The 19079-nt window shown below is 40.0% G+C and overlaps 1 protein-coding gene across 2 annotated transcripts; it reads right to left on the bottom strand.

The window, feature by feature from the left end:
* Positions 1-801: 801 nt before the first annotated feature.
* On the bottom strand, positions 802-19034 carry LOC121733067 (translocation protein SEC62). 2 transcript variants are annotated; one of them, XM_042123165.1, is made up of 9 exons: positions 18871-19034; positions 18473-18481; positions 8565-8691; positions 6814-6947; positions 6308-6421; positions 5210-5415; positions 4532-4718; positions 2073-2239; positions 802-1302 (listed from the first exon to the last, which is right to left on the bottom strand). In XM_042123165.1, the coding sequence occupies exons 1-9, from the start codon at positions 18904-18906 to the stop codon at positions 1155-1157; spliced, it is 1128 nt and encodes a 375-aa protein (XP_041979099.1). In that variant the 5' UTR covers positions 18907-19034; the 3' UTR covers positions 802-1154. The 2 variants fall into 2 exon arrangements, with proteins under 2 accessions (XP_041979099.1, XP_041979100.1); XM_042123166.1 differs by lacking the exon at positions 18473-18481.
* Positions 19035-19079: the final 45 nt, after the last annotated feature.

The raw sequence follows: 19079 nt of genomic DNA on the forward strand, positions 1-19079 counted from the left end.
GTTTACATAACAACTTACAAAATACCGTGACAAACAAAGCCAGAACAGTGTGCATCTTTTTAATAGTGTGGGGCGAAGTGTCGAGACTAAAAGTTAGACCACACGTCTAACGGCCGTTGCCAATATTCAATCTATCTCTGGTTTGACATAGAACCGATCGCAGCTAACATTGAATTGACATAAAATATATGTCTCTAATGTCTAATGTGAGCTATTCCTGTCTCTAGTAGAGCAAAACCAGAGATAGATCAAATATTGGGACGCTAACGTCGGAACGGTACTAATACCGTTCCGATCAACGCGGCAAGCGACCACGACCGACAAACATTCAAATAAAATGCCACTTTATGACGTAGGCTATAGGTTTCATTTTACTCTACGCCACTACAAAGCAGGCTCGCTATTTCGCTTGACCAATGCAATGTCGGTAGAAAATAAAACCCTATGTCGTAAGGCTGTTTACATACACGCCGCTGCATACATTTCTATGGGCCCTTCTCACACGGCGTCGCGGCGGCGAAAAACGCTGCCGCCGCGGCGCCGTGTGTAAACACGCTAAAGTGGCATTTTATTATAATTTTTGTTGGTCTCGGTCGGTCAAATTGTTCGGAACGGTATTTTTATAGTAAACAGCTGCTGAGCGTAGTGTGGTCTTTGACAAGAATTGGGTTTTTATATCGAGTGTGGTAAAACCAATTACATATATACCCCCTTACTAATAAACGCTGTATAAGCTTTTAATAGTTATACAGTGTTTTATCTTCTTCAATCCAATTGAAAATGTCACATGAGTGACAGGAACAAAACACTGTATAACTATTCAAAGCTTATACAACGTTTATTAGTAAGGGGGATAATATATTGGGCATATGACCTACTGGAATACAGAGTTTTTTCTGCCAAAACTCTTTGTCTCAAACAATTGTCATGCTCTAGAAAAAAAATCACCCTCATAATATGACACGAATGTTTTAGTATAATGATATAACGAATATTATATGTATAATTTTTTTCGTATGCCTATAATTTTCTGCCGAAGTCTTTATTCCAGTAGATCACTTAGGATGCGATAAGTTAATCAATGTCCCAAAATATCCACAGTTGATTTTACCACGAATATAATACATAAGTAAGTCGATTCTAGTGTGGACTACCTAAGTAGCACCCTCCTTAACGTCTTCTGGTTCAACAATCTCGAAGTCTCTATCCGTTGATGACCGTTGACTGTTCTCTGACTCTGATTCTGACAGTTTCTCTGCTGCTGCTGTTTCCTCTGCTGCTGTTTCCTCTACTACTTCTTCTCTGTAATACAAATTTTGAAAGTTATATCATAACTAAAAATAAATACAATCAACGGCTAATAATAATAATGGTAAATACTACAAATACAGGTTAACACATAAGATAGTCAAGGATATAATTATATGGTATCTCATTTTAGGGTTCCATACACAAAATTTAAAAAGGGGCCCTATTACTAAGACTTTGATGTCTGTCCCGTCTGTCTGTCTCTAGGCTATAACTCAAGAACGGTAATAGCTAGAAAGTTAAAATTTTCACAGATTGTATACTGTATTGTAATTTGTAACATAGTAAATGCTATGTTTATGTTCTGTAGTCGCTATAACAACAAAATATGCTAAAATCAAAATAATAAATTTAATTGGGCTCCCATACAAGAAATGTGATTATTTTGGCCTCTTTTGCTCATAATCCATAACAGCAACAGGTATAAGCACTTAGCATATTTACATTTAAAAATAAATATTTATGTGGGCTCCCATATAAAAACACAATTTTGCCAACTTTCACTCTAACGGTACGGAACCTTTCGTTCGCGAGTCCGACTTGCACTTGACAGATTTTTTTATCCATTCTGCAAAACACGTCTGCTTCTTGAAACTGTAAATCTCAGACTGAGATGCCAGATTGATGGTAAACTGACAATCCGGATTGATTGTGTAACCTACGTAATGGAGTTATGAATACATTAGCGCGGCTTACAAAATTGAAAATTCATTTTATTTACATGATGTAGTTAACCCTCATCAGTCATGAGTCATAACACTTACTCTTGCGTCAGTGGAGTCTCCTGTACGGGCTCCTCATGAAGTTTTGGTTCCTCTTTAGTTACGAGCGGCGTTTTCTCCGCCTCGTCGTCCGACTGCTTGTCTTTCTTGCGTTTCTTCTTGCTTTTCGATGATTTGTCACTCTCCGAGCCGGGGCCGCGGTATTCGTACTGAAAAAGTTTTTATTAAATTTCTATTATAGTGCGACAAGGCTTTCAATAAACATGGCGGAAAAAGGGCCTAACGCCGCCACCATACATAAACGCCAGTTTTGACAGTTCTTTACCTGTAGCGTCCCCACGTTCATTTAAAGCGTTGTCGCTCTGTATGAATATGAGCATATTACGCTGACATATCATGGTTATGTTATTAAAATTGTACTATCAGAAAATTTAATTCCTAGTGACAATTTAAAAATAAGCGTTTATTCTTATTTTGGATACTTAACAAAAGATCCACGTGGGATTACCATGTAGTATTTTAATATATGGACGCTTCACACCACGTCAGTCTAGCCCCGTGCTAAGTACTTGAAGGACTTGTGTAATGTGTTACGGGTACCAAACGACGGGTTTCGTCGGCGTCTCGGCTTGAGCCGCCCCACGCTCAATACCATTGAGCCATAGAGGTCGTCATAATGTGCTGAAGTACCTTATATAACGGCCAGAAGCTCGCAAAGAAGCCCACGTCCTCGGTGAGGTTGGGCAGCAGCCACAGGTGGTGCCGGCTGAGCGTCACCACCCACACCACGCAGAACACCACCACTGGCAGCACCGGGACGCTCAGCTAGTACAGTACACACCTTATACAGCGGCCAGAAGCTCGCGAAGAAGCCCACGTCCTCGGTGAGGTTGGGCAGCAGTCACAGGTGGTGCCGGCTGAGCATCACCACCCACACCACGCAGAACACTACCACTGGCAGCACCGGGACGCTCAGCTAGTACAGTACACACCTTATACAGCGGCCAGAAGCTCGCGAAGAAGCCCACGTCCTCGGTGAGGTTGGGCAGCAGCCACAGGTGGTGCCGGCTGAGCGTCACCACCCACACCACGCAGAAACCACCACTGGCAGCACCGGGACGCTCAGCTAGTACAGTACACACCTTATACAGCGGCCAGAAGCTCGCGAAGAAGCCCACGTCCTCGGTGAGGTTGGGCAGCAGTCACAGGTGGTGCCGGCTGAGCGTCACCACCCACACCACGCAGAACACTACCACTGGCAGCACCGGGACGCTCAGCTAGTACAGTACACACCTTATACAGCGGCCAGAAGCTCGCGAAGAAGCCCACGTCCTCGGTGAGGTTGGGCAGCAGCCACAGGTGGTGCCGGCTGAGCGTCACCACCCACACCACGCAGAACACCACCACTGGCAGTACCGGGACGCTCAGCTAGTACAGTACACACCTTATACAGCGACCAGAAGCTCGCGAAGAAGCCCACGTCCTCGGTGAGGTTTGGCAGCAGCCACAGGTGGTGCCGGCTGAGCGTCACCACCCACACCACGCAGAACACCACCACTCGCAGCACAGGGACGCTCAGCTAGTACAGTACACACCTTATACAGCGGCCAGAAGCTCGCGAAGAAGCCCACGTCCTCGGTGAGGTTGGGCAGCAGTCACAGGTGGTGCCGGCTGAGCGTCACCACCCACACCACGCAGAACACTACCACTGGCAGCACCGGGACGCTCAGCTAGTACAGTACACACCTAATACAGCGGCCAGAAGCTCGCGAAGAAGCCCACGTCCTCGGTGAGGTTGGGCAGCAGCCACAGGTGGTGCCGGCTGAGCGTCACCACCCACACCACGCAGAACACTACCACTGGCAGCACCGGGACGCTCAGCTAGTACAGTACACACCTTATACAGCGGCCAGAAGCTCGCGAAGAAGCCCACGTCCTCGGTGAGGTTGGGCAGCAGCCACAGGTGGTGCCGGCTGAGCGTCACCACCCACACCACGCAGAACACCACCACTGGCAGTACCGGGACGCTCAGCTAGTACAGTACACACCTTATACAGCGGCCAGAAGCTCGCGAAGAAGCCCACGTCCTCAGTGAGGTTTGGCAGCAGCCACAGGTGGTGCCGGCTGAGCGTCACCACCCACACCACGCAGAACACCACCACTCGCAGCACAGGGACGCTCAGCTAGTACAGTACACACCTTATACAGCGGCCAGAAGCTCGCGAAGAAGCCCACGTCCTCGGTGAGGTTGGGCAGCAGTCACAGGTGGTGCCGGCTGAGCGTCACCACCCACACCACGCAGAACACTACCACTGGCAGCACCGGGACGCTCAGCTAGTACAGTACACACCTAATACAGCGGCCAGAAGCTCGCGAAGAAGCCCACGTCCTCGGTGAGGTTGGGCAGCAGCCACAGGTGGTGCCGGCTGAGCGTCACCACCCACACCACGCAGAACACTACCACTGGCAGCACCGGGACGCTCAGCTAGTACAGTACACACCTTATACAGCGGCCAGAAGCTCGCGAAGAAGCCCACGTCCTCGGTGAGGTTGGGCAGCAGCCACAGGTGGTGCCGGCTGAGCGTCACCACCCACACCACGCAGAACACCACCACTCGCAGCACCGCCAGCGCTATGATCAGCACCAGGAACGCCGCGGCCAGCACGCTCAGGTAGTATACTCCTTTCCTGTAATGTTATGGTATATTTTTTTATAATTTACTAGCGTAATCTGTTGAAATAATATCAAAATATTTATAGAATTATTGAATCGGAACAGATTTTGTTACTTTACACTACTATAAAGTGTTACTGATAATAATTGACTTTGGTTCTGTCTTGTCTGTGAATTGGTTCTGTATTATCTGTGTTCCGTGGTCTTAATGACTATGAATGAATTAGTCTTGTTGCAACAACTAACGTGTTTTCTTTATAATCTGCATACTCGCTGAGAACTCAGTATGAAGAACATATATTACTTCAAACTCAAAATGGTTTATAATTTATTTTCATTCTAAAATTACCAAGAGTTATAATATTATCTTGACTATAGTTTACAAAGGTCAATGACCGCCGGTGCCACATTAAAATATTTTGACTACAGACTAGAAAGGTCAATGACCACCAGTGCCACCTTAGTTCATTTTAACTATAGTCAACACACTGTCACTGTCACTCACCTGACAGTAGCCGGCCACAGCGGGAACATGCACACGGCGATGGTGGCCACCACCACCAGCGCGCCGCAAACCCAGTAGTACCACGGCATGGGGTCGTAGATCCACACGTACGCGTCCAGGGTGTCCAGGAACAGTTGCTCCATATGCATCTCTAAGCGGATCTTGCGCTTCTTCTTCTCTTTGCCGTCTTTACCTTCTTTCGTGTCCTGAAAATAAAGGACTTGTTAGAACATGTCATTGAGTTATTTTATCTATTTGTACCATCGATGAAATTGATTCCTAGGCAGTTGAAAGACCAACGTCATTAGGCCGGGCCATGTCAATTTAACCCATCGATCGTGGGAAAACGAGACACAATAGATATTCTATTGTCTCATTCACCGGTGAGCGTATGGGGCTTGATGAATTAATGTTCATTGTGGTCTGTCGGCTGGGTATGACGTAACGCGTTACGCGACCAAATTACGTAGGTCTCCCATCTGTATAGGAATCAACTTCTCTGATAGTACTTATAAACTAGTAACGCCAGCTACAATTTTTTTTTAACAAACAATTTAACTCGACATCCAAGGTTTGTCGCGACTAAACCTCAACTATTGCTTTGCGCAATCTTCATTCTTTTGAAGTCGGTACCAGCTTACGTGATACCTCGATAGTGGGAATCGCAGACACAAAGATTTTAAATTGTTATAGTCCATGCAATCCACGAAGACGTACCCCACTATGCCTCCTAATCGTCTATAGTATATGTGTGCAAGCTTTCGCCAATGTTTGAGTGTAATCGGTACACACTAATTACCTGAGTGCACGCGCACACTACAATAAATAGACCAATATAAGAGAAAGCGTCCCGGTCAAAGGGAAAAGTCTCACCCAAAAATTGGTGGGGCGCGTCTTCGTGGATTGAACGGACTATATGCAACAGCCGGGTGCCGCTTGGGGATTGATGGGTTAAGCATAATATATTATGCTTTGTCAAGGATATCAGTTTTCTGGGCTGGCACAGAGTAAACAGTCTGTCATATTATGTTAGATCTTTGCGCTATATCGCCTACAGTCTATCTATACTATACATACCAAACATTTATTTTCACCAACCTTACTCTCGCAGGCACTCGCCTGACTTTTATCCCCGTCTCTTTCATCTCCACTCTTGCTGGATTTCTCCTCCTTCTTTTTCTTGCCTTTTAACTCTTGCTCACTCACTGGCACCTGAAAATAAACGGTTTCATATAATATTATGATTTTTTCTAGCTAAGCATTTAGACACTGTACATTCAAAATGGCTACATAATATTATGCGGGAATAAGATCTCTGAAAGAATCTCTGAAAGAAAGTGCCTCAAGGACTACCTTGAGGCACTTTCTTTCAGAGAGCAAGGGCCTTCTTATATTATTGATTTAATAGCTTATCTTTCAAGACCAATTTACAGGCAATAATGTATGACTTGACTCTGTGAAATAGTGTATCAGGATTCTTTGGAATCAAGAGCGTCTTTTGGTTCTTAATTTCTTGACTTTCTTGATGGAGCATCGTCATGCAACTACTTCGGAATAAGATGATAAGCCTGCCGGCATTAGCTACTCTCTCAATGTAACCATACCTTCTTAGCCCTATGGAACAGCTTGTGCAGCAGCATCTGGTGCAGGAAGTCTGCCACCTCGTGTCTGGTGGTGAACAAGGGGTTCTTGCCCGTCGCCCATTTCGATGTCAGCAGCGCGTCCACTGCTTTTGTGCCTGGAGGTTTGAATAGAAATAGAGTTAGATAACGGGAATCCATACTTCCATATACATACTGATGCTGCGGCCGCACTTGCGTAGTGCTTTTTTGACGTGGGAGAGCCATGCTTCGGCACGAATGGGCCGGCTCGACCGGAGAAATACCACGGGCTCACAGAAAACCGGCGTGAAACAGCGTTTGCGCTGTGTTTCGCCGAGTGAGTGAGTTTACCGGAGTCCCAATCCCCTACAATTTTCCCTTCCCTACCCTCTCCTATTTCCTTCCCTACCCTCCTCTATTCCCTTCCTACCCCCCCCCCCCTATACCCTTCCCTATTCCCTCTTAAAAGGCCGGCAACACACCTGCAGCTCTTCTGATGCTGCTAGTGTCCTTGGGCGACGGAAGTCTCTTTCCATCAGGTTTGCTCGTTTGCCCCCCTTATTTCATAAAAAAAAACGGTACCATTGGACGACCTGCGTGTATCGTCCAATAGTATCGTCTCATAGCACGAAGCTTCGAACGAGAGACGCAGGTGTGGCCGGGCCTTAATATTATAAATGTGAAAGTTTGTCTGTCTGTCTGTCTGTTACCTCTTAACGCCCAAGCCGCTGAACAGATTTTGTTGAAATTTGGTACGTAACACACTTACGTTGAGTCCCGGGAAAAACTTAATTTAAAAATAAAATAAAAAATTGTTTTTATTTTTTAACATCATATGCAAAGTATTACCAAGAATACTTAATTATACATTTTCGATTAACATAGAATATAATAATTCCAGTTCTTTATCTGAATGTACTCGTTACACGTTTTAAGTAAGTATGTAAATATTTTTATCTATGTTTAATAAACTGACCTATTAACAATGTTTTATTGATTCTTGCGTTTTATGCCTGGATGTGTGTTACTAATTAGTTGAGCGTTTCCGATAAACTTAAAATGCCATAAAACCTAGATTGACGTCATATTTCTAACTTTGTAAGATACTGACGCAAAATTATTGTTTTTGATCAATAAAGGAGTGAGCACACTGAGACGGGCCGTGCCGGGGCTCATCGCAAAAATCCGCTTCCATACAAATTGTATGGAGGTGGATTTTTGCGATGAGCCCCGGCACGCTGAGCCCCGGCACGGCCCGTCTCAATGGGCTCACTCCTTTAGTGTGCACGCAAAAATATTATAAAGAAATAATCACATTACCTTATAGGTAACAATACGTTTTTCATTACGCGTATAGGGCAATTCGTCGCTCGGGAATCGTGCGTTTTGTCGGTATAAAAACTGTCCCTTTCCTGGACTCACTATTGGGCTGTTAAATCATGTTTTTTGTATGGGAGTTGCCCTTAAATATTTTATTTATTTTGTTTTTATTATTTGTTGATAATGTAGCGGCCACAGAAATACACAATCTGTGAAAATTTCAGAAGCCTAGCTATAGCGGTTTCATAAGATGCAACCTGGAGACAGACCGACGGACAGACATCGAAGTCTCAGTAATAGGTGTAATAGGGGAACCCCCTTTGGGTACCTACGAAACCTAAAAAAGGGGGTTTCCCAACAAATTCTTTTCTTATGAGGGCGGAGTCGCGCAGTACGTCTAGTGCTATAATATTATGTGCAAAATAGGACCAAACCTGTAAAATATTCAACATGGTGATTCAAGAACTTGGTCTTTTTCGTCGGTACGTTCGCTTTCAGCCATTTTGCTACCGCGTACTCATCTTTTGTGGGCTTCTCTGATTCCTTTGGCTCACCAAACTCCTGGAATTTAAAAATGAAACATTTAGTAAAAGTTTATTTAAATAACATACACGTTTCCTCCTTACAGTTCTTAACCCCCCCCCCCCCCCCCCCCCGAGACTCTAAAAAAAGTTGTATAATGCAAACAACGACCACTATAATATTAAAATCTGGTAATAGATGTAAGGCTCGTAGTAAAAGTTAAAAACTTCATGTGCTGTCGACTTTACCTACAATTCATACCTACTTTTCTCATTTATAGAAAGTGAGTAAAGTATGAATTGTAGACTGTTATGTAGTAGGTAAAGTCAACTTGCCCCCCCCCCCCCCCCCCTGCGCCATCGGTTGGCGACGCCCTTGCTTAACTTATTTTAATCTTGAGATAGTTTTTTTAAAGAAATAGGAAACATTTGACAGAATAGAATATTCAATATAGATAAACAGCATAATAATATTACTTTTTTTCCAACTCTAGTAGTCTAGTCTCTACCTTTAAAGTCGTTTATTGAGCAGTTTAAGTCTAATCATATTATTACTATCAGCATCTGTTAGTCTTTGGAAAAAAATCTCTAGAAAATCCATACTTACATATTCTTCAGATATTTTTTAAGGATAACACAAAGCTAGAGTAACGCATACCCAGTCATACCAGCTATTCTATTCTATACTACCAACCAAATATAAACTACAGTCTGTCAAGAAAGTGAAGAAATTAAAAAGTGGCAACATCGTAGTGTCATCTATTTCAAAGAAATGAACTATTTAATACTTCGATCGCGGAGTCCACACTACGTAATAATTTACTGCACAACGTGTCGAGTCCTACTCATACATAATATCTTTTATAATATATGTAAGTACGGACTACGCACATGAAAAATATTAATATCTAATTAATTTACATCGCCCCGTAAAACGTCCACGTGTTCACGCCAGATACGTCACGTATACGGTATTATTAATATCTTGGTCATAAATCATAATCATCAGCCGCCGACCAACCAAGAGACCTAGAAGGGAGGTGATACTAAGTTCACGTCATCTACCGCTGCTACTTTCACAGCGAACTCTATATAGGGGACTCATACATACCCATGGGCGTACCCAGGTTCTGGGCCAGGGGGGGGCAAAATACCCAGGTCTGGGCCAGGGGGGGGGGGGGGGGGCAAATAACCCAGGTTCTGGGCCAGGGGGGGCAAATCAGATTTTTTATAAGCTAGGAGTTTATAAAGAATAAAAAAATATATAATTTTTAGTTGTAAAAATATTGTATTGCAAACAAATGGCAAAAATTCGTTTTCTTAATTTTTGATTTTTATAGATAAAAGTACTAGATAATATACTTAGTAGGGACGTCAACATGATCCAGGGGGGGGGGGCAGCTGCCCCCCCTGCCCCCCCCCCCCCCCCCTCGGTACGCCCATGTACATACCCTAACTAAACCATTATCATTTTGTTTTGTTACACCTTGTATAAGACCTAATGCCTATTTGCGTCAGTCTGGGTTACAAAGAAGAATCTGTTTAACCGACATAAAAAAGGAGGTTATAACATTATAGTCTAGTCGTGGATTTTTTGCAACACACTATTTATTTGTCACATTGTCAGTTACTATTGGCTCTGTATATTGTATAAAGCCGTTATAGGCATATAACTACCGTTGTAATGGCTTGAGAAACTGATCATAATCGAACGGTCAGACTAACGATTTTGTTACAAGAAACATCATTATCTTATATCTTTAAACGAGCAATTCTTGTATATATATAAATGGAGTCTCCGAATCGCCTCCAACGATTTTCATGAAATTTAGTATATAGGGGGTTTCGGGGGCGATAAATCGATCTAGCTAGGAATCATTTTTAGAAAATGACATTTTATTCGTGTTCTATAGAATGGTCAAATAGCTAGTAATATTTTAAATTAGATGACGCCCGTAACTCCGTTGCGCCAAATCTCCTTTTTCTCGCGAGAACCGTACATTTTTCCGGGATAAAAAGTATCAAAATCGGTTTATCGGTTTGAGCGTGAAGAGGTAACAGTCAGACAGACACACTTTCACATTTATAAAATATTAGGGTATTGATTAACTAAGGAGCAAAGATACAAAACAAAAATACCAAAATAGAACAGAAAGCTATTACGGAACAAACAGAAGAGTACTTCTAAATAAATCGGTTACATAAACTATTGAACTTGACACAACAAGGCCATCGTAAAAACCGGCGCGGCGGGTCACGGCCGCTTGTGGCTATACTATTAAATGGGCATTAGTGGTAGAATTATAGGGCTACTGTTTGAACACTGTTTGTGCCTAATTATTACCACAGCAGGCTAAGTGCATGTGTGCAGTATACGGAACAAAATGACAGATAATTTTGTGAATCTGTCACTTTATCTCTTCCATTTACTCACATTTACCTGCATTTACTACTCCAGATTTTAGCTGTTTGATTCAATTTATTGGTAATCGAGCGAGTGGATAGCCTGATCATCTCCTATGCACATATTTTAATATATGTAATTGATTGTACTGTTGGTTCTTGGTGGAAATTCATGTTGAATACTAATAAAACACTATTTTTCGTGCACTTTTTCCACTATATTCAGAAATAATTATAAATAAAAATTTATAATTATTTCTTAGTAGCCACTGGTGTATCCTCTTAATGCTTATAAAAGATATAGTGGCTTCTTGAAAACCCGGTGTCGAATTTGAGGTACAGGCTACTGTATAATAAAGGAGGTAGGGTGTTGTAGAGATCGGTAATACTCTTGCAACTTTTCTATATTGAAGACATTAAAATATGAATACTAATAAAACACTATTTTTCGTGCACTTTTTCCACTATATTCAGAAATAATTATAAATAAAAATTTATAATTATTTCTGAACATAGTGAAAAAAGTATAAGTTTAAGACATTAAAATATGAATACTAATAAAACACTATTTTTCGTGCACTTTTTCCACTATATTCAGAAGTAATTATAAATAAAAATTTATAATTATTTGTGAACATAGTGAAAAAAGTATAAGTTTAAGACATTAAAATATGAATACTAATAAAACACTATTTTTCGTGCACTTTTTCCACTATATTCAGAAGTAATTATAAATAAAAATTTATAATTATTTCTGAATATAGTGAAAAAAGTGCACGAAAAATAGTGTTTTATTAGTATTCATATTTTAATGTCTTCAATATAGAAAAGTTGCAAGAGTATTACCGATCTCTACAACACCCTACCTCTTTTATTATACAGTAGCCTGTACCTCAAATTCGACACCGGGTTTTCAAGAAGCCACTATATCTTTTATAAGCATTAAGAGGATACACCAGTGGCTACTAAGAAATAATTATAAATTTTTATTTATAATTATTTCTGAATATAGTGGAAAAAGTGCACGAAAAATAGTGTTTTATTAGTATTCATATTTTAATGTCTTCAATATAGAAAAGTTGCAAGAGTATTACCGATCTCTACAACACCCTACCTCTTTTATTATACAGTAGCCTGTACCTCAAATTCGACACCGGGTTTTCAAGAAGCCACTATATCTTTTATAAGCATTAAGAGGATACACCAGGGGCTAGGGAAATGAAAAAAAAGTACGTGTAATATCTATAGATGTCTCCCTTACCTCAAGCCTATACCGCTGTACGCGATACAGACAACTGCAGAAAATCAACGATTCGTTGTCCCCTGATTCCTTCTCCAAAACTTAACCGATTTAAGTACTTTTTTTCAATAAAGATTAAAGAAAGGCTTGAGCTGTGTTCCTGTTTTGTTTTTTTTTTTTTGTAAAATCTAGCCAAATCCTTTTTTGGATGTTTGAACACACCGGAAAATCTGACCATTTTTTTGGGTTTTTGAACGTTCATATCTTATTTAATAATTAAATTATGAAAAAAAAGAAAACATAGGGACATTGTATTAGTGGCCGTAGATATTCAGGAAAAAAATTGTAACTCTACTAGCATTATCCAGGGAGGAAACAGGGGACAACGTTTGTATGGAAAAAAGGGCGGTGTGGACTCCTCTTAAGTTTGACTCTCTCGCGGCGCGGGTAAAACACGAAGGCAACTCTCGGAACGGAAATGTTATTTCTGTCCGTTCGAAAATGGAATCTTTGTAAAAACTTCGTGTGTATTTTCGTCAGGTTATGTTCGGTCAGACGACGGATATAATATTGAGTTTATGCACTTGTTAGTTTGTCTCCATGATATCTTTTACAAGGAGTATATGTACACGTGGGAGAGCCATGCTTCGGCACGAATGGGCTGGCTCGACCGGAGAAATACCACGTTCTCACAGAAAACCGGCGTGAAACAGCGCTTGCGCTGTGTTTCGCCGAGTGAGTGAGTTTACCGGAGGCCCAATTCCCTTTCCTATCCTTCCCTATTCCCTTCCCTTCCCATCCCTACCCTCCCCTAGTACCCTCTTAAAAGGCCAGCAACGCACCTGCAGCTTTTCTGATGCTGCGAGTGTCCATGGGCGACGAAAGTTGCTTTCCATCAGGTGACCCGTTTGCTCGTTTGCTCCCTTATTTCATAAAAAAAAAATGTTAGTAAAATTCTTAATTTAATTAAAATAACAGCTTAAATTATTAAGTACCTACAATAAAAAATCTTTGAATTCAATCAGCTCTACCTTACTTTAAGTATAAAAAAACTTAAACACTAAATAAGATCAAATTCTTTGTAGGTTTATTCGAGCGACTTTTCCAATGTAGTCATCAGCAATTTTATAAAAAAAAACAAGGACAAAACATTGTGTAGCGTATCCATTGTCGTACATGGACCACACTTCCATGTATCCATACTTCCTGTTACCTCTTCACGCCGAAAGCTGAAATTTGGTATGACGATACTTTGAGTCCTGGGAAAGGACATAGGATACTTTTTGTCCCGGAAAAATGTACGGTTCCCCGCGAAACGAGTTTTGGCGCAACGGAGTTGCGGTCGTCATGTAGTATTCTATAAGAGGCTCTACTTTTTATTACAGATGTAACATAACGCATGGACCACAAAAACTATAAAATGTTCATTGCACAAAGTAACAATTATATCAAATTGCATCAGACATTAAAAACATTTAATTACCCACTGTGAACTGTCGTATTGTCTTTATGTTGCAGAATGCAGATGTAAATTGAAATAAATAGTCATTTACTTATGAGTACGTGTAACCACGTGGAATACTACGAAAAAGGCACATGAAACAAATAAATTGGAAAAAAAAAGGTGAAACGACCGGAACTTCTTTAACTAACAAGTTCTAAGTTATCCGTTAGTTCAAGATCTGTTCTATGATCTATCGCACAATCTTTACCTAAAATTGCAAAATTACAGTCCATCTTCACTTATTTTGATCGAAATATAAAAAAGCTTAGGCGGCATTGCCTGCAATTGCAAATTTAAAATAATATGGCACGACCAACATATTAATATTATTACCCCACAAATCACAATACACAATTATACAATTTTACAGTAATTTGATCGATGATATTGTTTACGTTTACGTCAAAATGAAGAAAAACAGCCTCCCTTAATAATAAACGCTGTATAGTATAAACTTTGAATAGTTATATACAGTGTTTTGTCTTCTTCAATCCAATTAAAAATGTCACTTGTGTGACAGGAACAAAACACTGTATAACTATTCAAAGCTTATACAACGTTTATTAGTAATGGGGAGTATGTACACTCACAAACTCTCTCATTTTACACGACTATTCACGGCAAAAGTGATCAACTGACTCCATGGTGAAAGTGGGGCAAATTCCCACTAACGACTTGATTTGCTGACGGTACGTGTACCGTTGACTTAGGACCAGTTACACCAAACTGGGTCACTTTTAATCCTCCGTTTAAGTTACTACTACTAGTCTACCACCTGTCTAGACGTTTTATTAACGCGTGCAATACATGTTGGCCGAACATTTTCGAGTGAAGCCAATATCAACATGTGTATTGTGCAGTAGACCTAATCATAATAATACTGTATATCTATCTAGTCATATTCGTTTTATTTTTCAACTGCTCATGTGCAGCTTTCGCACATGTGCAATACTTAATAGAAATTATCATCCAATTTCATAGACTTATAAATTATAATATACTGTCGTACTGTCGACATAAGTTTATGGTAGATTTTGGCCTATGATACTGACACTGACACTAATTTTTTAACTTTATAAATACATACATCCCTCCCCACCTCGTCTCGATTCGAGCACACCGGACGGCGCCGTGTGCCATACCATACATTCTCATATGCAGGAAACCGGAGCGGCACCGGTCACGCGCCGCACCGCAACGTGTGGCACGGTACTTATATTGGTCGCAACTCGCATATTTCAGGCTATTTTAAGTGCATGCTTCGATATATTTTTGAAAGTGCGTATAATCTTATGTCTAGTTATTACTATACTGTACTCGGTGAAACATGGTGGTAGCGGTCATTGACTCCCTGTCAAAAACTTGTCATTTTCTATATAAACCGTGATTGACAATAAAGTATGATAAAGTGACAGATGTCCCTAGTCCATTGTCAATCGCAGTTTATATAGAAAATAGCAAGTTTTTTTACATGGAGTTAATGACCGCTACCGCCATGTTTCGCCGAGTACAGTATAATCTTTTGTTACATTCCTCCTCTTATTTAATTGAGTGCAATTATTGCATACCGTCGAGACGCAAAAAAGTATAGAGCCATTCTTTACTTTTTGCAATTGACGCAATAGAAGCACAGTGAAATATTTCTTGTGCATAAAAAATCTGCTGTGTCATTCATACTTCTATCAGTTCCATTGCGAGTGAGTAAAAAAACATCATGAAATAGCAGATTAAAAAAAAGATAGCAGAGTATGCTATGTGCAAAGAAAATAATATTATTTACTTAAGTATATACTATATAAATAATACAAATAATATAATATGAATGAGAGAAAGAACATAGTTAACCAATGATTAACTTATGGGGCGAGTTGGCTCTAGTGATACACTTATAGAACTTACTATCGGTTGTGCTGGCTGGCCCGTTTTCAAAAGCCACGGTAAGCAAAACATTGGCTTAGTTTATTTCCAGAAGGGATGAATTTAAAAAAGAAACTTTAAAAGGAAACTTCTAAGAATCTCTGCTATAGTTTATTTACATTAAAATACTTATTAAGTCATATTATTCTGCTATAGTTTATTTACATTAAAATACTTAGATTATGCGAAAATAAATATCAATTTGGTTTATAATAATATTGTCTATGTAAACACAACTTATTTAGATTCTAGAGATATATCTATTCGGTGCAATTTATAAGCCCATAATTTTTAATCGGAAAGACCATGCAATCATATAATCAGTTTATTTATTTGCAGCTTAAATCCCAGTGCGGAATTTATATTTTTTACGAGTGACCCGCCCCTATAATATATAGCCACTAAAAAAAAATGATTAAAATTGATAGCCTATGATCCTTTACGTGGTCTACTTCTTATCTGTGCCAAAATATAACATATAAATTGCTCCAGTAGTTCGCGAGATAAGCCCTTTCAAATAATTTCCCCCGTTTTTTATAGCCTATAGCCTTCCTCAATAAATGGGCTATCTAACACTGAAAGAATTTATCAAATCGGACCAGTAGTTCCTGAGATTAGCGTGTTCAAGTTAGCCCTTTCAAATAATTTTCCACGTTTTTTCCACATTTTCCTCTATTTCTTCGCTCCAGTTAGTCTTAGCGTGATAAAATATAGCCTATAGCCTTCCTCGATAAATGAGCTATCTAACACTGAAAAGAATCATCAAAATCCGTTGCGTAGTTTTAAAGATTAAAGAGAACAAAGGGACATGAGGTAAAAAAGCGACTTTGTTTTATAATATGTATAGAAGATGAGAGTAGGCCACTTTATTTCTGCCGCCCCATGTACATAATCTGTAGGGACTCTATGGTGGTACCTCTAGGCCGTGGCCTAAGATGGCCTATTTATAAATTCGAGGCTGTTAAGGCCCGTGGTTAAACATAGCTGAATTTACCTAAAAAGTAGATAAAAGCAATTAATCCTGATTTGCTTTTATCTACTTTGTCTGTCACCATGCACCAGCTGTATTTTGTGAACCACAATAGCTGCACAGTTTGAAATTTTCAAAGATTGAAAATTTTTATTGTTTATATAATAAACACACTAAAAGCAGAATAAAATAAAATATGCTCCAATCCAACAAACATGATTTTAACTGTTTGTATGGAAATCACACTTGCACCAGTCGGACTCACACTTTGTGAAACTCCTTTAGCACTTGTAGGTATATTATGTGAGAGTAAGACTTGCCAGAAAATTTACTTCACAAATGTATAGAACTATAGATTATCTACACCTTTTAGAAATATTTTAAAAAAATTATGGCAATTTACCCAGATGAAGAACGAAAAAGAAAAAGAAGAACGAAAAGTGTGGTCAATATATTTTTTTTTTTTTATGAAGGAAGGGGGCAAACGAGCAAACGGGTCACCTGATGGAAAGCAACTTCCGTCGCCCATGGGCACTCGCAGCATCAGAAGTGCTGCAGGTGCGTTGCCGGCATTTTAAGAGGGTAATAGGGGAGGGTAAGGACGGGAAGGGAAGGGAATAGGGGAGGGAAGGGAATTGGGCCTCCGGTAAACTCACTAACTCGGCGAAACACAGCGCAAGCGCTGTTTCACGCCGGTTTTCTGTGAGAACGTGGTATTTCTCCGGTCGAGCCGGCCCATTCGTGCCGAAGCATGGCTCTCCACGTATGAATGTAATTCAATTCACTTCACACTAGTATTCTTTAAGCTAAAATTGTTTAAGATATAAGTTCATTAATTAGCTTTTTAACATATTATATTGTTTTTGTCTTTCAGTATAAAGTTATTTGCAAGAAAACACCTACAAAGCCATTTGTCACATAGTCAAAATATGTATAATAGTAACCAAATCTTGGTAGCAGACTGAAATTTGGAGTATAATCGGCATGAATTTTAGAATGCACCTGACCCTAACTTGACTACATTACTTAAACCTAGATCTCAAAATGTAGAAAACTGTTTTTATACACAAGTAACTTCAGTTCATGAAGATTTCAGTTTACTGAAAAAATGCTCGATAGTTTCTTTTTTACAAAAAACCTTGTTTTAGACACATTTTTGCTTGGATCTTGAAAGTTTGCTGTCTTTTCTTTAAAAATTTTAATATCTTAAAAGGCATTGATAAAACCTGCTCAAAATACTTTTTTCATAATCATTATAGTTCGTCTTTTATTCAAGTGGGTTAATTTTACGTGGGAGAGCCATGCTTCGGCACGAATGGGCCGGCTCGACCGGATAAATACCACGTTCTCACAGAAAACCGGCGTGAAACAGCGCTTGCGCTGTGTTTCGCCGAGTGAGTGAGTTTACCGGAGGCCCAATCCCCTACCCTATTCCCTTCCCTTCCCTACCCTTCCCTATTCCCTCTTAAAAGGCCGGCAACGCAAATGCAGCTCTTCTGATGCTGCGAGTGTCCATGGGCGACGGAAGTTGCTTTTCATCAGGTGACCCGTTTGCTCATTTGCCCCCTTATTTCATAAAAAAAATAAAGTAAAACTAACTTGGTGATAATTCACCTGTTATAAGAAAGACGGGCATGAGTGTGAAGAGAGAAAGACGATGTTTGATTTTTAGGGTCAGTAGCCCTCTTGGCTCTTACTATAAGATTTGATGAGCTATCCTCCATGTAGTTTCCCCACAGATAAAACAATACATTTTTGTTGATATTAAAATAGTACATTTTACTCACCTTTTTCAGCTGTAAAAAAAAAAACAAAGAAAAATACTTACTTGTATCAGCTGTTTTTCTATAAATAAACATTACGGGGCTTATAATCAGGAGATTAACAAATTTACTGTTTATTCCACGCAGTCATAGACCAACCTAGGAAATATTATAGATATTTTGTATGTTTGATAGCATAAAATTGTAACTCAAGGAAACCGCGATAAAAACATACCTAAGCATTCTAACTTGTATACTAAAAATCTTATGTAGCCGCGGCGAAAATTCTGTAACCTAGGGAAAAGCGCATTTTCGCTCACGGCTCAGCTGTATACGTATGACTTTTGAGTCGAGTGTATAAAAATCGCCTGTAAATAAACAAAAATACGCAAAAACTCATACGTGTACAACTTACGGCTTACCTCTTTACGTTTCCGAGTTTTCCTTTTATCTGCCATAGTTTTGTGAATCACAAATAGTCAACGTTTATGGTTTTTTCCTCACTTCGGTAAAAGATTATTGCGGAATTTATAAAATAAAAAATCCTCTCATTGTGTGACGCATTGACGACACTTCACAAATTGATCAAAATGGAAGTGTTGCCAATTAATATTTAATAGTTCTTAAGCTT

The sequence above is a fragment of the Aricia agestis genome, chromosome 13, assembly GCF_905147365.1.
Source record: "Aricia agestis chromosome 13, ilAriAges1.1, whole genome shotgun sequence".
NCBI classification, from domain to species: domain Eukaryota; kingdom Metazoa; phylum Arthropoda; class Insecta; order Lepidoptera; family Lycaenidae; genus Aricia; species Aricia agestis.

Coding starts and splice junctions, on each gene's coding strand:
- LOC121733067 (XM_042123165.1), bottom strand. CDS start 18,906: ATGGCAGATAAAAGGAAAACTCGGAAACGTAAAGAG. Junction 6,422..6,813: donor TGTTCCATAGGGCTAAGAAG/GTATGGTTACAT, acceptor GTTTATTTTCAG/GTGCCAGTGAGTGAGCAAGA. Junction 1,303..2,072: donor GAGACTCCACTGACGCAAGA/GTAAGTGTTATG, acceptor TTTGTATTACAG/AGAAGAAGTAGTAGAGGAAA.